The sequence below is a fragment of the Dasypus novemcinctus genome, chromosome 19, assembly GCF_030445035.2.
Source record: "Dasypus novemcinctus isolate mDasNov1 chromosome 19, mDasNov1.1.hap2, whole genome shotgun sequence".
Lineage (NCBI taxonomy): Eukaryota > Metazoa > Chordata > Mammalia > Cingulata > Dasypodidae > Dasypus > Dasypus novemcinctus.
The window spans coordinates 34877949-34897249 of record NC_080691.1 but is presented as its reverse complement, the minus strand read 5'-3'; the positions used below and the strand labels follow the sequence as shown (position 1 = coordinate 34897249).

The 19301-nt window shown below is 44.1% G+C and overlaps 1 protein-coding gene and 1 long non-coding RNA gene across 7 annotated transcripts in view; one reads left to right on the top strand and one right to left on the bottom strand.

The window, feature by feature from the left end:
- Positions 1-19301, bottom strand: part of MYO18B (myosin XVIIIB) — a 263498-nt gene that overhangs the window by 124170 nt on the left and 120027 nt on the right. For 3 of the 4 annotated variants that reach the window (XM_058281562.1, XM_058281564.1, XM_058281565.1), the window contains 6 exons: positions 15416-15535; positions 15077-15182; positions 10781-10905; positions 7037-7191; positions 3311-3434; positions 2489-2689 (listed from right to left, as the gene is read on the bottom strand). In XM_058281562.1, coding sequence (XP_058137545.1) covers positions 2489-2689; positions 3311-3434; positions 7037-7191; positions 10781-10905; positions 15077-15182; positions 15416-15535 — 831 coding nt within the window. The remainder of the gene's footprint in view (positions 1-2488; positions 2690-3310; positions 3435-7036; positions 7192-10780; positions 10906-15076; positions 15183-15415; positions 15536-19301) is intronic. The other variant, XM_058281563.1, reaches the window with a different exon arrangement.
- On the top strand, positions 5083-17422 carry LOC131274598 (uncharacterized). 3 transcript variants are annotated; one of them, XR_009181866.1, is made up of 2 exons: positions 5083-5373; positions 16622-17422. It is a non-coding gene; the product is annotated as an uncharacterized lncRNA (long non-coding RNA). The 3 variants fall into 3 exon arrangements; XR_009181865.1 differs by lacking the exon at positions 16622-17422 and adding an exon at positions 7538-8036; XR_009181864.1 differs by lacking the exon at positions 16622-17422 and adding an exon at positions 7462-8036.

The following is a 19301-nucleotide window of genomic DNA, read 5'->3' as shown; positions in this document are numbered from 1 at the left end:
GGTCTTTGAAAATATTGGTAATGGTCCTTGCTATATAGGACTTTGGTGAAAATTTAAGTCAGAGCTCTTAGCCCCATCACAGCTAACTTTAAAAGTCAACTTACTTACTCCCTCCTCTGTGAAATGACAGAGGTTATGGGAAAATAATTCAAAATGCGGAGTCTAAGCAAGTAAATATATTTCTTTTCATTTTTTCCAGCCCTATGGACACTCCTGCCATCTGCAATACCATTTATGCCAAGCTTATATGAGTTAACATAAAATTTCCTGGAAAAAATGCTTTATTATAACCAATATCTACTGAATGTCTACAAGTGCACAATGCAGTATGAGGTTATGGGTGAAGCTAAAGATGGATGAAAGTATTGAGTCTGTCTCGTCTCCTGAATAAGTTGAGGGCAGAAAATTCAGAAGCTGCATTAGCTTTCAGGTCCCCGAGAGCACGGTAGCACTTTTCTGCCTCCAAGCACTGAATGGTCCCCTGGTGGTATCTCAAAGAGTTAAGACCATTTTCAACAGTCCTTGCTTTATTCTTGGCTCTGCAAGGATCCTGCTCATTTATAGAACACAGGGTTGCTGTGTGATGCTGTGCAATCCTCTCAGTCCCTTAAAGACCTATAGAGTCCACCGTTCTCGTGAACCTTCACAGATACACAGCTGGGCGGGGCAGGGTGCAGGGAGCTAGAGGATCAACAAGGCTCCATATTTCATTGTAGAGATGAGGAGACTGAAGTGTAGAGAAAATGGGGGGTTCACTTAAGATCATATAGATATCAAGTCCCCAACTGGATGTAATCAAACTATAATTCCTTACATGTCACAGGACTTTCTTGTCTCTAAACCTTAACACAGGCTGTTCTCCTGGGACACTGACTCAGGCTTTAGGTTTCAGCTTCAGTAAATGTCACTTCCTCTGAATAGTCTTCCCTGATCACATCTCAAGCCCAGCTCCCAAGACCCACTTTGCAAGTTAAATGTTCCCATAGCATCCCACTCTTCTCCATAACAATCAGCAGGGCTATGAACTTCAAGAGCACAGAGACCAGGTCTATTTTGTTTACTTCTGTATCCTTAGAATCCACAGGGTACCTAACACATAGTAGGCATCTAATAAATATGAGTTAAATGAGAGAGCAAAGGAGCTCTGTTTTCTGCTCCACCAGTTACTGACAGCTCCAAAGTCTCTCCAGACTTTGATAAGCAAGGGCCAGCACCCAGGCCTCCCCACCCTGCTACAACAGAACTGCTCAGAGCTTACCTGCTTTACATATTTATACTACCCAGTCAGATCTTCTTGAAAAAGGTGCCCCACCTTAAAACCATTTTAAAATAATTGTCCTTTATGAAATTTCACAGGAGAAATTTTTTTAGAGTTAAGCATCAGGAGAGGCCTTGCTTCCCCTTGAAAAACTGCTTCATTTACATCTTGGGGATAATAAAGAGGATGTGACTCCTATTTCCTCCTCCTCTCTGGCCACCAGGAATTTTAGAGCTAAAACTATTAAGTGTCTAAGATCATACAATTCATGTATCTACATTTTAATTCCCTGGGCCCACTCCCTCTTTGACATTTATTTTAGTATTATGAATAATTTTATATTTTATTGTGCATAGATATTACAGGTTGTCTCAAATTCCTTGTGGAATGAGGTGGGAGCATAAACAAAAAAGCAGACAAATAAAATATTCATTTGATACCTGGTTGAGGATGCTGGCACAAGAATGTTTGATAATCCTGCCTTATTCACCTTAGTTATTCTACATTTCCCAAAGAACTGCACACATAGTAGGTATTCAAAACCCTGTGGAGTCAGATGGGGTGGACTCCAAATCTCACCCCTGCCACTTATCTGGTCTCTGAGACTAACTGCTACATCTATAATATGGTGGATAATGCTGGTATCTCACAAGTTTTTTGTGGAGATTCAACAAGATGATGTGCTAGCAGAGATTAGGGCTGAGTCTGGTACATGGACAGCACTCAATAAAGATTAGATCTTTGGTGAACAGTTAATCATGGGGCACCAACTATGTACTAGCCCCATCCTAGGCTTTGGGGCTGCACTGATAAGCAAGATCAACAAATCCCTGCCTTTATGGAATTTATTTTCTAATGGGACAGAGAGCCATTGAACAAATTAAAGAAAAAAAAAATATATATGTGCATATAATATGATGGGGGGTGTATTATGAAGGAAAACAAACCAGCTTAGGAGATGGAAAGTGAATGTGGTATGGAGGCACGGCTATTTCTGCAGGTGATCAGAGAAGGCTTTTCTGAGCAGGTGACATCAAGGCTGGCAGACTGGCAGGTTGGAAGGACAGGGCTGGATCATGAAGGATCGAAGCACCAGGCTTAGGAGGGGAGAGGTGTTCTTTGCGGGTAATAGGCAGCCAAAGAAGGATGAGGAGCAACCTAGTGAGGTGTCTGTGCTCTACTTTAACAATATCACTGAACCGTAGACAGCACGGGACAGGGCTTTCCTACCTGCTCCAGCTGCTTGATGGTGTTCTCCTGCTGGTTCTGGATTTTCTGTTGCTCAAGGGCACTGGATTCCAGCTGCCAGAGCCTCTCCTTTAAACCAGCAACGCCATTTTGCTCCAGAGAGGGAGACCTCAACAGCTCCTGTTTGTGGGCCTGAAGCATCTCCACTTCCTGCTTCAGCTGCAAAGTTTCCTGCTCCTTTTGCTACAGAAACAAAGGGGCAGAGATTTGGAGTCAATGACACTTTTTGTGTGTCATCTCCACCTTGGGGCCCCTCAGATTGCCCCCTGCAGGTCACCAGTGAAAGCTACTCTCTAAGACAGCTCCACATGCAGAGATGGGGGTATTCGTGGGACAGCAGCACACTGTCCCTGAAGTTAAGCTCCTAAGGGAAGTGTGTGTCCCACAGCTAAAGCTCTGCCATGGGCCTGCTGAGGCTGGAATTGAGATGTTGGAGCAGGGAAGCCAAGCTTCCAGAAATGACTGTTCCAGGTTATAAAGTCAGCTCCATGGGTCAAATAGCTGTGGGCCATCTGTAGCTAACTCATTCTCTGCCAAGCCCCTTAAACCTTCCAGGTGGGCACCCTGGAAGCCACGCTGATGATATGAGCAAGATCATGACCTCAGGCCAGGGAGGTCTTATTATCCATCTGCCAGCTGCTGTTTGTTTTAGCTAGTCATGCTGGGGTCTGTTCCGACAGCTGCCTAGCAGGCCAGGACACCCACAAGGGTTTTCCTCTGGTCACCATTTGCAGTGGAGGCACCATGGGGTTTCCTGAGATCTGGTGGCAAAGAGCCAAGATAGCCCGGGTCCCAGCCCCTTACCTTCACCTGCTGCTGAAGCTTGCCTAGCTCGCACCGGATGCTGGTGTTCTCCAGGCTCACTTTCTCACGGAGGCCCTTCTCAAACACAGACTCACCCAAGGCCTGGGCCAACTGCATGTCAAACCTATCCCAGGAAGAACACGTGTCATGGCACAGCAGTGAAAGTGGGGCAGGATGGAGAGAGGCAGTTCATTTGCCAAGAACCACTCAAGAGAAAGACTGACACATGATAGAGGAGTTTGCACAGTGATTTTATGTCAAGTTGTGGAGGTTGAGTAGGAATCTAGAGTATCAAAGAGCAATTCTTAGGGTTTATCTAAAATTTCTACAAAAACACTGAACACCCATATTAAAATCTGATAAAACAGATAAAAATAAAAATAGATTCCAGTTATATACAGGTATTCTAGAAAAGTAAAAAATATATAGGTATATAAGAAAAACTTATGTGATTTGCCACTATAGGCCCAGAACCTTTAATTCTTCTGAGCCCAGGTTTGGCACCTAATAAATGTTTGTTGTCTGATGAACAAATGAATGACTATTTCTTCACACAAACTCAGGATATTTTACATTATACTCTTTATACTGTATTGTGTGCCTTATGTACTCATATACCATATTAAACATGATCATTATTGATAAAATGTTGGATATTTATACATTCAACCTTGTCTTCATTTGTTTCCCAAGCAGAAAGCCCAAAGTCTACCCAGTCCTGCTCAGGGCCTGGGAATTCGTTGTTAGGATCTCCTCTCCTCCATGGTGGCTACCACTGGGTAAGAAACTCTTCCTGTGCTATATATCACCCCATTCAGTTGTCCCAACCTTCTACCCCTATCACAGATAAGGAACCCGATGGCAGAGCCTTTGCCAAGCCTCAGCAGGATGTGACTTTGATTCACTTGCCCTCAGCCCAAACTGGAAATTCCATTGCTCCAGAGAACTTGGTGTACCCAGAATGGCAGAACGAAGCATGGGGTTTGGGCCCTGGTGACAAGAAGGTCTCCCTTGTAACAAAGTTATCTAATGTCTCCTAAAATTACTTGGGTCATCCAAAATCTCAGACTCCTGAAGAAAGCCAATTACTGGGCTTATAAGGGAGTCCTACTGTTGGGATGGGAGCTTTCTGATTGGCTGTTGGTGACATCATTCAAAAAGCACTCTTTGCTGTTTCTGAATGGACACATTGTGATGATAATGATGCAGTGTGAATGTGACAGGCTGGGCTGGGGTCCACATAGCCCTTGCCACAATTCAGCAGAACGATGTTATTGTAACTATTTTACAAAGGAAGAAACTGATGCTAAGAGAGGTGGAGTGACTCAGCCCCAAAGTTCCAAAACGGTGAGCTCTGAACCCAGTTTCTCTACCATCTTAGGTACTCCCCCATCTACTTATCCATACCCTGGACAGGTAAGGTAAAATAGTGGGGGCCAGAGAGTGCCTGATATTTCAGATGAGTCCTTGCATTTAGCAGGTCAGCTGATACCCAAGAACCATTCCTACAGACCCCAACTAATGGAACACACTGACTGCCCAACCACCTGAGGGCAGACGGATTCAACACACCTGTCACCCTACTGGGAGCAGGCCTAGGGTCCAGCCTCCCGCAGTTGTGAGAGTCAGTGTACCCTGCACAGGGCTTACCCCAAGGAAGCAGGCTGGGAGTTCCACCATAAAGCTCAGAACTGAGCTTTATGACCCAACTGGTAACCATGGCAACAAGAAGCCAATCCAAAATGGAACCATTTGAGGCACTTAGAACTCAGAAGCTGAGATGGGGTCAGGGAACTCTACCAGCATGAAGACATCATTGCTTCCATCTAGGAGGCAGCTATATCCACAATTTAATTAGACTTAGGGGAATACAAAGAAGTATTACTAACTTCCAAATCTCCCCTTCACCACAGTCATTGTGCGCGAATGAATGTGGCCCTCCCAGGCTCCCTACTAAAATGTTGACCCACCTGCAAAGGTAATTGCTGCTACCTGAAATTAGCATCCCAACATAAATCAGCTTCTGCCAAGAGGTGGTAGCAGAACTGAGAGTCACAGGACAGGTGAGTTTTGAGAGGAGGAAGTGTAAGTACAAAGAACTGGGAACTTTCCCAGGGCAGCATTGTAGGGAGGTCCTTGAGTAATCTGGAATGAGGGATTCCGCTGAAGGAGGGTGAGGGAAGGACCAGAGAAGTAGTTTCTGGCTGCACAAACTCTAGAGGCAGGCAACTGATCCACTGGAGAGCTAACACCCTCCTAAGGCCTGTCAGAAGAGGAGTGGAACCCACAGGTAAGGACCAAGTTCGTCCTGGGGCATGACGTAATTTACACCTCTCATTTTACAGATAGGGAAAACAAGACTCAGAGAGGTGGTATCATTTCACAATGTCACACAGCAAGTAGCTAAGGCAAGACTAAGTCATGCTCCCTAGCACAGGGCCAAAGTTTAGCCAGGGTACCCATGGGGAGGCGGAAAGGGGAAGAACATAAAATATTAAAAAGAAGAGAGTATACCATTCTTATTTCGGGGCATGCTAACAATCCCTGAAAGATCTTTTTTCAGCATAAGGAAGTCAGCTCAGGAAAGCACCAGGATAAATGACAGGAAACAATGTTTAATTCAGATCAAGTTCAAAATCTATGCCACCCCCATGGAATCATAATTCTGTTTGCAGTTTGTAGTCTTTTGGAAAAGGCACACTCAACAAAACCCCATCCTGGCACACATAGAAGCATTTACCTGTGTTCTATTTTGAACCTTCTAAAGGAGGCTGAATTGTACCTATTTGCCTCCTATAAAGTCTCCATAAGGGCTACCCTGGCTCACAACAGAACCCCTGCCCACCTCTACCCTCACAAAGTGAGCTAGAGAATTCAAGACAGATCCACACTGTCAAGGGATGAAAGCATCACAGGCCTGAGGTTTTGCATAAGAAAGCCCATAATGTGGATCTAGAGTTCAACCTGGCTCCACATTGCCTGCTGTGATGGGGCAGCAACTATCAGAACCAAGACAGGCATCTTGTTTGTGTGCAGGTACAGTCCTTGCTAGAATTGCTTACTTTAGCTGGAAGTCCAAGCCCTAAATGAAAAGGGCAGCGACTCAATTTTTTTGGCCTCCTCCTCATTCTTTTGCCCCATTTTCAACAATTGGGACAGGATCCCCTTAGTCCTTTTGGCTATATGAACCATTTTATTTATTCCTTACCACAAAGGGTCATTCTCATCCCCATCCTACAGATAAGGGATCTGAGGCTGAGAAAGGGTAAATGACTTGCCCAAGGTCTCACAACTAGGAACAGCCACAGCTGGGACTCAAACCCTAATAGTTTGACCTCAAGGCTCCTGCATTCCTAATCACCATGCTATGCTTTCTGCACTCTCCATAAGACACCCTTTATTTGATGAATGGGATGGTAAAGCCCAGAGATGCCAAGACAGTTTTCTGAGGTCACAAAACCAACTGGGAGCAGAACTTTAGATGGACAAGAGAGGACAAACATCTCTTGTTGATCTTGGGAGAACCACAAGGCAATAGGTGTGGGGTGGGGGGAGGGGAAAGAAAATTAGGGCAGACCTAGAGGGTCAAGACCCAAGGATGAGGAGGCCTGACAGAGGTCAGGGAGCTCAGGAGGAGATCCCAAAGACCCCAGAAGACCCCAGAAGACCCCTGTATCAACGCAGCCTACCCTGGCAGCCCAGGTAATGGTGTGGGACACAACTCACTTCTTCTGCTTCTTCTCGAGCTCATGGTTTCGGCTTTGCTGGTTCTCCAGCAGGACACGGGTGTCCTCTAGGTCACAGGTCAAATGGTGGCACTTCCTCTTCAGCTGGTGAGCCATCTTCTTGGCCCCCTCGTAAGCACTCTGCAGCTCCTTGAGCTGTGGGAGTAACAGAACGAATTACCCCCATCTGTTGGAGTTGAAGAGGGCTTTGTACCTTTTATTTCAAGAAGCTTCCATTTCCAGGATGGCCATAATGGAAAGAGAGCAGGTGCTGGAACCAGAAAGACCCCGTCTTAGCCACTTTCTACTTGTGTCACCTTGAAAAAGCTACTTCTCTGAGCCTCCGTTTGCTCAGGGGTAAAATGGGGGTCATTCTGTCCATCTCTTAAAGTTGTTTTTAATATTTCTCAATGATCTTCTTGCCAGCATGCCCCCAGGTACTTTACATGCCCTGCTCAACTTGGCAGCTCCATGAATTTCATGTAGTTAATAAACTTTTCAGCTGGAACAAACCTGGAGCAATGCATGAGAGGATCAGCCATGGAACAGCCACAACGGCACACCTAGAAAATCTGGCCAAGAAACCAAGCCACTAAGAGACAGACCCTAAAGTTTAGGGCAGCAAATGGCAGTAGATGGGCTGAATTACCCGGGAGCACACACAGCCTTCAACAAACAGAAAAGCCAATCCTCTTGCATCTTCCTCCAGGAAACACCCTCCCAAGTGTCCTAGTTTGGACCTGGGAAAGAGTGCAACTCAGCACACCCGCTTTGAAGAAATGGCCTCATTAAAAAATTGCCTTAAATAAGCAAAACGCTGAGTTAATGAAGCCTGTAATTCTAAATTCAGTATTTGGAGGCAAATGGGATGTTTTCTTATATTCTTCTGCTCAGAAAAGGTTGCCATTTTATTACTTTTTAATGTAGCATGAATATCCCCCTTCCTTGGGGAAACTGACCCGACTTTAGAATCTGTTATTAAAGAACTGGACTGACTTTCAGCAGTTGTCCTTCTGTGTTTATCTACTGCTCAGGATATCTCTTGAGGATCACAATTTTTTTTAATCTTTTTTTTTTTTAAAGATACATAGCTCACACAAAATGTTACAATAAAAAATATAAGAGGTTCCCATATACCCCACTCCCACACCCCCTATTCCTCCCACGCCAACTTCTTTCATTAGCATGGTACATTCATTGCATTTGATGAATACATTTTGGAGCACTGCTACACAGTATGGATTAGAGTTTACATTGTAGTTCACACTCTTTCCCAGTCCATTCAGTAGGTTATTGCAGGACAGATAATGTCCTGCATCTGTCCCTGCAATATCATTCGGGACAATTCCAAGTCCCAAAAATGCCCCCATATCATACCTCCTTTTCCCTCTCTCTGCCTTCAACTCCCGTGGCCACTGTCTCATCAATGATATAATTTCTTCCACTGCTAGAGTCACAATAATTCTATAGTAGAGAAGATCACAATTTAATGTGTCTTAGAAGCAACCACTAAGGGACTACCACCTCCATGGAGGATGCTAAGCCTTGCCTCCATTGTTTATAAAATCCCATGTGATCTCACCCTTGCCCGCCTCTCAGGGTGATCACATGACACTTTTCTCCTACACAAGGATATAACAGAATGACAGGCAAATATGACCCCCACCCCCGTGATGCTTACATCTAATGGAAGTAAGCCAATAATTACAACACAGCATGATAAAGCTTATGTTTGGGAAAACAATTCAGGGACATCTATCCCAGTCTACAATAGGGAAGACTTTCTGGAGGGAGTGACATTTAAGCAAAAAACTTAAGCGTGGTTGGAGTTATCCAGGGAAGGGGAGAGTAGAGAAGAGTGTTCTGGGAAGAGGAAACAGCACATGCAAAGGCCTTAAGGTGAGAAAGAAGCAGCATTTTTTGGAAGGAGTAAGCTACTGAGTATGGTTGGAATAAGTGGTACACTGGAGCTGATTTGCAAGAACCAAATCTGCACCTCCCTTCCCAATTCCACATCCACTGATGTCACAGTGTAGTTTGAAATTGGCATGGTGGGAGTATTTCCACCATGGAAACAGGCAAATACTACATACCAGGGTATAGGTATTGTTATTGTTGTTGTTTCCAGATATCCTGTTTACCAGCACACCACTGGTCAGAGTGTAGACTGGAGGTGGCTGAGGCAAAGCAAGGCAGGCAAAGAGGTCAGTGTATCTCTACATTCACCCAGAAAGACTAGACAAAATTACATTCTATTTGTAGGTTCTAGCTGTACTTTAGCGAAAGAAAGGAGAATTTCTGGATGTAAGAAATGAAGAGGACACAAAATCAGAGCAACAATGGTAGATCCTGACGCTACAACAACAGAATGGGTGAGAAGAGGAGGAGTTGAATCATCTAGAAATATCTCCGGGGGTACAAGTTTGAATTTGACTGTCTAGACAAGGACTGAATACAGGTCTTTGGCTCATGGAAAGTGGGGTGTTAGAATGAAGACTCTGGTATTAAGTCAGGACCCTTAGGAGCTGCATCTCAGTGACAGGGTACAAGAAAAGTTCCACGCACTAGCCTAGATGGGGTGTAGGAAAACTTGTCACCACCCTGGCTCTGGGTGGGAGAAAACACTCCTGAAAGAAATCAGAACCCCAGAATTGAACCTCATGTGGGCTTAGAAATCAAATCGCTACTTTGCACATATTGCAAAATCTGAAACAGAATTTAAGGTAATCTTGGGAGCTGCTGCAGAAGAAAGTGCAAAATGCACCTCTGGAGGGATATGTCCCCAATCCTGTTAACAAAAGATTCCCATTAAAATCAATCAAAAGTAGAAAACAATTTAAAAGCTCCTGCTGAGTATCTGCAATGGCAAGTTAGACAATTCTGCCCATCTGCCCCATAGGATCTAAGCCCCCTCTCATTTAGAAGCAGAGTGGGCATCACCATCCCCAAATCCTCAAATTGTGGAATGAACAATGGACTAAAGTAGACTTACTATTATTCTATTATAGACTTATTATTATTCTAGCAATTGAAAAATTTTTATCATTGATATAAAGGCAGGGGCCACCAGAGTTTCTCAGGGGGAGGGAGAGGGAAGAATAGGGGTAACATGGGGGCATTTTCAGGACACTAGTATTGTCCTGTATGATGCTGCAATGACAGATACAAGCCATTATACATTTTGTCATAACCTATAAAATTGTGGGGGGCAGAGTGTAAACTATAATGTAAACTACTGTCCACGGTTTGTAGCAGTGCTTCAATATCAGTTGTAGCAGGTGTACCACACTGATGAAAGATGTTGTTGATGTGGGAGGGTGTGGGAGGGGAAGGGGGTGGAACATATGGGAATACTCTGTATTTTCTATGTAACATTTATATAATCTAGGGCTATTTTAAAAATTGAAAAAAGAATTGTTTTAAAGCTCCTGCTGAGTATCACCTTATAATAACAAAAAATAGTTAAACATGCAGAAGTTTCAGAAGTCAGAAAAAAAGGAGGACCATTCTACCAAGCAGACCACCTAGGGCTACTGGGGTAGGGGCACAGGGAGCTACTGAAAATGAGCTCTAAATCCAAGTTTAGAAAACACAGAAGGAAATAATCCACCAGGAGAGTCAGCATAACTCGCAATAATGGAATAAGGTTCCCAGGTTTGGCCAATACCTTGCTCACCCACAATGAAGGTCAGTCACTACCCACTCCCTGCCACTTCTGTGGCCTACACCATCCACCACTTCTTACCTTCTGTTCCAGCTCTTTCCTGGATGTTAACTCTGAGTCCAGCCTCTCCTCACATTGTTGTAGACGCTTCCTGAGGAACTCGTTCTCCATTTGAGCACAGTCAAAGCGCATCTGCCACTCATCTGCTATTTAACAGAATCAGGGAGGCCAGGATGGGAGGTCAGGTGAGCAAGGGAAGCTGTTACCCACTTTCTTTGCTCTTTGCATGCAACTTCTCAAGATTTATGAGCCCCTAAAGCTTGGCATTGGACTTCAGGTAAAGAAGTCCTGCTGCAGAGTGAGCATCACCATACCAAAATCTTCAAGACTGAGGAGTGAACAAACATAATGGGGGATGCAACTATAAACTGAAGTAAACTTAATATTATTCTCGTAATGGAAGAACTTGTATTATTGATATAAAAACAGTGATCACCAGAGGTTCTAAGGGCAGGGAGAGAATAGGAGTAACTTGGGCATTTCTGAATCACTGGAATTGTTCTGCATGACATTGCAATGACAGATACAGGCCACTATATATTTTGTCAAAACCTATAAAAACTGTGAGGTGCAAAGTGGAAATCAATGTAAACTGTGGTCCATGGTTAGTAGCAATGCTTCAATATGTGTTCATCAATTGTAACAAAGCTACCACACTAATGAAAAATGTTGATAATGGAGAAAAGGGCGGGTGAGATATATGGGAATCTCCTATATTTTCTATGTAATATTTATGTGATCTAAAACTTCCTTAAAAATAAAATTTAAAAAACGAAAGAAAACAAAGGAGATAACAAGAAAAAAAAGAAAGAAAGAAATCTTGTTTCAAGTTCAAACTTAAAAAAATCACTTCCTCCAGGCAGACTATCCTGGTCACCTCCAGCTGCCTGAAATTCTCAACTGTTCAGCTGGTACAAATCATGGTTTCCTTATTCTATATATTTCTCTTTCCAAGGAGACTGCATAATGTTTGAGGACAAAGGAGGTGTTTTAGTCATCTGTGAATGTGATGGTTAATTTCATGTCATCTTGGCTAGGTTAGTGTGTGCAGTCATTTGGTCAAGCATGGCCTGCTTGTTACTGTTAAGGTATTTCATTGATGAGATTTGCATCTATAATCAGTTGATTGCATCAACAGTCAGCAAAGGAGATTACCCTCAGCAATGAGTGTAGACTCATCAAATCAGGTCTTTAAAGCCAGACCTGAGGGTTTCAGAGGTCAGAAGAATTTCTGCCTCAACTTCAGCACTGCCACTTGCTGGAATTTCCAGCCTGCCAGCTGCCCCTGGGGAATTTGGACTAAGGACTTCAACATTACCTTTATTGGAGTTTCCAGTTTGCAGCCTGTCCTACAGATTTCAAAGTTGCCAGGCCCTACAATTGTGTGAGCCAATCCCATAATAAACCTCAATAGATATAAATCTAAATATCCATATATCTATAAGTATCCATCTACCTAATTATCTATATCCTGTTGGTTCTCTTTCTCTGGAGAACACTGACTAATACAGTGAGTCTTCAACACACACCCTAGAAGAAGACCTTACACAGAGAAGGTCCATACATATTGATGCAGTTTACCAACTGCATAAAGAACCTTAAAAAAAAACCTATTTGGAATCAGCCTACTAGCCAACTTCTTTGGGTGGCACAGAGTAAGAAATCAGGGACTGTTGTGTATTAATTAAATGAATGAATAATAATTCAGTGGTCTACTGAATGTTAGCAACAAGGATACTGGTCACAAGATGTCTCCTTGAGATAACAGGAAAATCCTGATTTGGTAAAAAGCCATAAAAAGAATAGCTTACATGATGAAAATTATTTGGATGAATGGGCTAAACTTAAGTTTATCTTTGACCATTTTATCTTTATCTTTGACCATTTGAGTAACAGAATATTGCCCATTAGGGTAATGGAGCCAAAAAAAAAACATCCCAGAAGTGGGCAGCTTAAGATAGAGACCATCCACCTACCATCCATCCATCTATCCATCCACTCATTGAGTACACTGCCCTACACCAGGCACAAGGGATAATGAGATGAATAAATCTAGTGAGGTAGACAAACCATGCAAACATACAGATGCAACCTAATAGTATTAGGGCTCTCGTGCAAATCTAGAAGACTCAAATTCATAAAGGCAGCAAAACTTGTTTTGTTCATGATTGTATCTCCAGAACTTAAAAGAATGCCTACACACAGTGCTTAATAATGGATGGAGAGATGGATGGATGAACGGGTAGATGGATAGACAGGTGAGTAGATGAATGGATGGTGGGATTGAAGGTCTCAGAAAACATGACCCCAGTAGAGATCTTACATCACTAATCCAAGCAGAATAATATTTAATATAATGTAACGATAAGCAGTTAGTTTGAGTTTCTTTGAATTTCCATGATGGGAAAAGAATACTGGCTCCCCACTGGGAAAAAGTTTCAAGTTGCAAGCAATATGGCCTGCAAAAGGAAGAAGAAGCAACAAAAAGCACTTCTGCAGCTGCCTGTGTGCTCTGTGCTATGACACACTACAGAGTGAGGAAACTGCTCCCCATCCTCAAGGATGATCTCATCTCCAACTTTCCTGTGCTGTGCAGGGCTACCATTCTCAATCAGTACATGTAATTCACCCTTCATTATCCTGGGTCTGTCTAATCTCGCCAATTATATTGCAATTGTTTTTAGAACAGGCCCCAACTAAAATTTTTCTGTACCCCCCACGTTGTCTAGCTCAGTGCTGAGTGCATATCATAAAAGCTTCTCTTTAAATACTTAACCATGCAAAGAAGAAAAACATTTCTTGAAATATAATTTATACTCCAGCTTCATCCATAGAAGGGGTTGTGGTGGCACTGCAGTGGTATGATTAAACTGTTTTATTTCTTCTTTCAGTTTTCCTGTATTTTAGAAATTTTCTATAATGAATATGATTACTTTCATAATGAAAAACAAAATATTTGTGGGCCGATTTCCTGGAATGAGCATCCAGAGCAGAGAGCTAATTTATAGCATTGTGACTAAAGTGCCCACATGTCAGCACATCCCCCTTCTCATTCAACTCCTGTATCTTTTCCCATATCATGGGGGGTACCATGTATACATGAATCACAGGTGGCATGGACCTGGCACTGACACTCTCCTGGGGAAACTTGTCCATCCCACCCCATGGGCTCTTTGAAACACATCCTGTCTCTCTACATGCACCCTATCTTCTTGAGCCTCAAACTCTTCGGTATTGACCTGTCTGGAAACCTCCCCCTCCAGGGGTAGCGGAGATGCCAGTAAAACAAGAGCGGAGTAGAAAGCATATGTGCCTCGCCTCTTCACCACCACCATCTGACCTCCATTCTGCTGAGTGTCCCTGATGTTTCTGGGTCATGAATTCTCTGGGGCATCTAAAGGAATGGGGCCAATGTTTAATTGAAGCTGGCACAGTGGACATCCTTTTCAGATGACTCCTTTGCACTGGGGCGAGGTTAAGAAGCACACCCATCCAATCAAGGGATGTGGGTCTCCAGGCAGCTGTAAGATGGGCACCACCAGAAACCCCAGGCACCCTTGAGCACATCTGCCACTTGGCAAATCAGAGACCTCTCACCTCTTCCCTATTCAACAACTGCCAAGTGCCCAACACAGCTGCTTCAGTAAAAGGAGAATAGAAGCAGTTAACTACTATGTAATTACTCCACAGTTACAAGGGTGGATAGAGCTCACATTACTAGTTGTAATAATGACGACAAAGCAGCTAACAGCTATCACTGCTCTTTGTCAAGAGCCATGTGGCTAAACACTTTGTATTAATCATCTATGACGATATCCATTGGAAAGATAAGAAAACTAAGGCGCAACAATTTCTTTGCCCAAAGACATCCATCAGATTAGAGTTGGAATCTAGATTCACATCCAGAAATGTGACTTCATAGCCTTCACTCTCAATGACTAAACTGCCTCCCTCAAAATTTATATACAAATATATTCTTCACACAAAGAAATGGCTTCCCCATAAAGCCTCTATTTTTAAAAATTATTTGCATTATTATGAAAGAGCAATTGTTTTTTATTTATTTGGGATATTGTTGGGTTATCTGTTTAATGTCTCTGTCTTCTACCACATTGTAATCTCCAGGAGGGCAGGGGTTGTGCCTAGTTGCTCTTTGCCGTAGTCCCAAACCCTAATGCAGTGCCTACAACATAGAAAATGCTCAATATGCCTCTCTGAACATACGAATAATTGATGAATAAATGCATGCATGCATGAAGGAAATAAAAATAAGTCTGTTTCCACCAGTATCCAATCCCAAGGGTCAAGTTTGCTCACCTCCTCCAGTGTGACTCCTCAGATCATTCAACTGAATTTTCTGCCGGGCTTCTTCCAACTGTTTCTCCACTTCTCCTAATTTCTTCTGGACTTCCTCATACTTGCTCTGGAAGAAAGTCCCCGAGGTTCACACTGGAGCTGGGCAGGAGCCTGTGCTGGCAAGCCCTGCACAGTTCTCACTCATGGAAACTCCAAGGTCAAGCCTTAGGAAAATCCAATGAGTCAGCAGACTTACTCATCTTACTGATCCTAGATGTGAGCCCTGGGGTGCAGGTCCAACCACTCCCAGCCATCCTGTTCAGTTACCCCAAGCCACCCCTGCCACCCCTGACCACTCACCTTCAGCTCCTGGACCTCCCGGAAGGCCTGCAGTCGCTCTGCCCGCTCACTCTCTAGCACCCGGCAGGCCACATCACCTTTGAAGCGCTCCTCAGCGAGCTCTGTGGTCAAGTCAGCAATCTGGGATGTGGCAAGGAAGAGCCACTCATTGGGGCTGCCAACCATTCTCCCACCATGCATGCACTACTGGACCATCTTTGGGCAAATCACTGGCTATCACTGAGGAGCACCCCTCAGTGTGGTTTGACTGGTCCTGGTGTGTTAGAATTCTTGGTCCAATCTTCATGAGGTATATGACTTTGAACAAGGCAGGATGCCTATCCAAGCCAGTGTTTTCAACTTTAAAAGGGGGGTATCACTTATATAATTGTGAGGATTAATTAGACAATCCATACAAAGCTTAGCAGAGAGAGCTCTCTTTAACCAGCCTTCACCAGACCATCTCATTGGATTGACCAACATGCTCCTTCAGCATGACACACTGACAGATGTCCACTTCATATGCCCCCAGGAGACCTCTCTACAGGGCCCCAGGATCCCTCTGCTCCTGCAAGGGAGGGTCTAGCACACCCAGGGTGTGTCACTTCCCAAGCTGTTGATGCTGATTGCATTTTCACTGTGATTACCTATTCAATTAGATGTTATATAATCCTATAAAACATGACTGGGTAAAGGGTTTCCATGAAAACTAGGTTGAAGCTTTGGAAGGAATTGGCTTTGGCCTGTCCTCAGAAATGCAGTGAGTTAAGTTACACATGTTGTAAGTTAAAAAAAAAAACAATTTATGTTTTATGATTTCCCACTGAATCTGACTTTTTTCAATTCCATAACCAACACTGGATGCCAAATGGGTCAGGTAAGAGGTCTTCTATGGTGTTATTCCAAAAGGCAGCCCCTAGAGTTTAAGGATATGACAAGGGGAGTGAAGAGAGAAGCATATGAGTGGATTGTTTGTGGTCCAGAGTCGAGGACAAGACTCTGCACAGAACAGGCATGACTCATGAAACAGACTACTACATCTTATGGGAGATGGTGGCTAAAGTCAGGAGGCAGGAGATGGGGTTCCAATTCAGACACAGCAAGTAATGTGTTGTATGACTGTGGACAAGTCTCTTCCTCTCTAGAGCCTAGGCTGCCTGAGCTGAAAAAATACACTGCATTAGGTGATGTCTAACATCTTTCTGGCATCTTGTTTCTACTCCATAGATGGTGGCTATGAAGATGTCAAAACACCTTGTTCTCCTTCAGACGCTGCTTCGTGACTGGGTACTGGGGGCATTGTGGGGTGTTATCGCACAGAAGCTAAGCGGTCCTAGCAGAATGGAATATAGCTGCCCTTCTGAGTCAGCCTCCAATCAATACTGTCAGCTCACAGGCTGGTCTCAAAAATCATTCAGAGCCTCTTGGAGGAGGAAGCAGATCTATATGTTCTGACATGGGGAAAAAAATCCCCAAGACATTGCCAAGAGGAGGTAAAAAAGCAAATTTGCAGAATAGAATCCTTGGCATGATCCCATTGTATTTGTATCTGCACTGAAAAATGCACTACTGGACTGTTGAGAGGAATCTCCCTGCGGAAGTGAGAAAAGGGGTTCCAATTTCCATGTGATGCATTCTGTATTGTTGAATTATTTTTCCCACACATGAGCTTTTGTAATTGGAAACTAAACAAGTATCTTTAAAAAAAAACAGCCATTAGCAAAACAGTTGAGTTACAAGAACTGGAGCTGCTCTGCACATTCTATTTTAGTCCAACATCACTCCCCACCTTTCCCCCCTTCTTCAACCCATCTGTTTCTCATCTTCTTGACCACATTGGAGACTGCTCAGCCCAAAAGGCAAATTTCAATGGCAACAGCAAAAAGCAGGTGTGGTGGAAGGAGTTCAAAGTCAAACAGCAATTAAGTGGCAGAGCCAAGATTTGAACCCAGATTTGTCAGAACCAAGTAACCAGTTAATAAATGGAGGGGCTCTCAGGGGTGGAGCTTCCTTTTCCTATTCCTGAAACGTGTCTCTGAAGTGTTCTAGGAGAGGACTCGATAAAAGTGATTTGGGATTGTTAAAATGCAAATTCCACAAACCCTGACCTCCCAAACCAGTATCTCTGAGGTGGGGCCCAGGAATCTGCATTTCAACACCACCCAGATGACTCAAAAGCTTGAGAATCACTGCCATAGAAAATGCCAGGATCCCTTTCTGATTTTGGCCTCACACTTGGCTTTAGTTGCTTTAGATTTGCATATGAGCACGCAAAGGCATCTGAGCTGGAAAAGTTCATTTTCAATGGTCATACAGTATGGGCAAGTACAAGCCAGGAGCACCCCCAGATCACACTCCTACCCCCTCCCAGCCCCAGGATCCACATTAGTCTTAGGGTCTGAGATTGTCTTCTCTCTGCCTCAGCCAATTAGTGCAGAATTTAATTGGTGCTAATTGGTCTGAGCAAGGAGAGCACAAAATTAATTTAATGCCTTAATTTTGAGTTTCACGGAACCCACATCTGGAGCCCAAAGGACAATTAGTCCTTTCAAATTGGGGAAATGACAAAGCTTTTCATGGAGACAGGTAGCCCTGACCTTTCCTTGTCCCCACAAATCCTGCTCCTTCCCACACTGCAGGGCCTGGGAGCTTTGTCACTAGAGGTGAAGAATGGGCACCAGGACTACAGCAGCTGGGAGAACGCAAAATGCAAACCAATTTAACCAAGGGAGGGCCTGCTTTGCAAACCCAGAAGGGTCCTCGCAAATTATTTAAGGGCCAATTAACTAGAAATTATTTGGAAAACTCCCTGCCACTTGGCCCAATCATCAGACATGCTCTTTCTACTTAGGGACAGTGATCTCCAAGGGTCTGCTAGAGGGGAGGGAAAGGAGTGATTGAATTTGCTGTACTGTTTGCATATAAACAATATATCCCTGTACTGGCATCATTGGCAGTTTGGGGGAAGAGTGGGTAACTGAGATTTGGGGCCCCTTGGGCCATCGCTGACATTTGTCATTCATGGATGAGACAAGTATTATGTGAGCACCTACCATGAACCAGTTCTTGCCATCAAGCAGTTCACCACCGAACTGGGGAGATAAGTCAACCACAGGGGCACCCATTGGGGCATACATGTGTCCTACCCAGAGCCTACCCCTGGCTCTTAAATTCAAGGACCCTCAGACCCAAAAGCCACCTTACCTGCAGACAGCAGAGACAACTGCCTTCTGCTCTACCCTTGCACCTTCCCATTTGCACCAAAAGCATCTGTTCATTATAACCCCTCGTATAAGAGAGGGATCAGCCTCACTGAACGCTAAACACATTGCATATGTCGTCTTCTTTAAACCCATCACATACCTTACAAGGAGGGTGCTTTTGTTATGCCCTTTATACAGACCAGGAAACTGAGGCATTGAGAGGTGAAATGGTTTACCCGACATCACAGCTGACAAGTGGCAGCAGGAATTGAGCCCAGACAACCTGAGTCCTAGCTCCTGGCTCATAACCCCAAACTCTCTCCTCTGTCCCACATCCACTATCTACCCTAGTCCCTGGAGGTCACCAGGATATGAATCATTATCCACCTGCCTCAGAGATGTGAAGTGACCTGCTCAAGGTCAAAGAGCCAGCAGAGGACAGATCAAAGGTCAGATAAGCAGATAAGGCCGGGACCGAACTACCCTTGCTGCGCTGTCACCAAAGGAAGCCTCTGAGGACCCCCATCCAGATAAACCTGAGCCACACAAAGAGAAAACAGAGTAAGGGCCAGCCCAACTGTAGCGCCTGCTGGCTCACACACTGTTTGTCAAGGAGATTAAGCAGCAGCTTCAGCCTCGTGGTACCTGCCCCCAACTCTGACTCAGGCATCAGGGGAAATTCAGAACAAAGCTCTAGCTTAGTG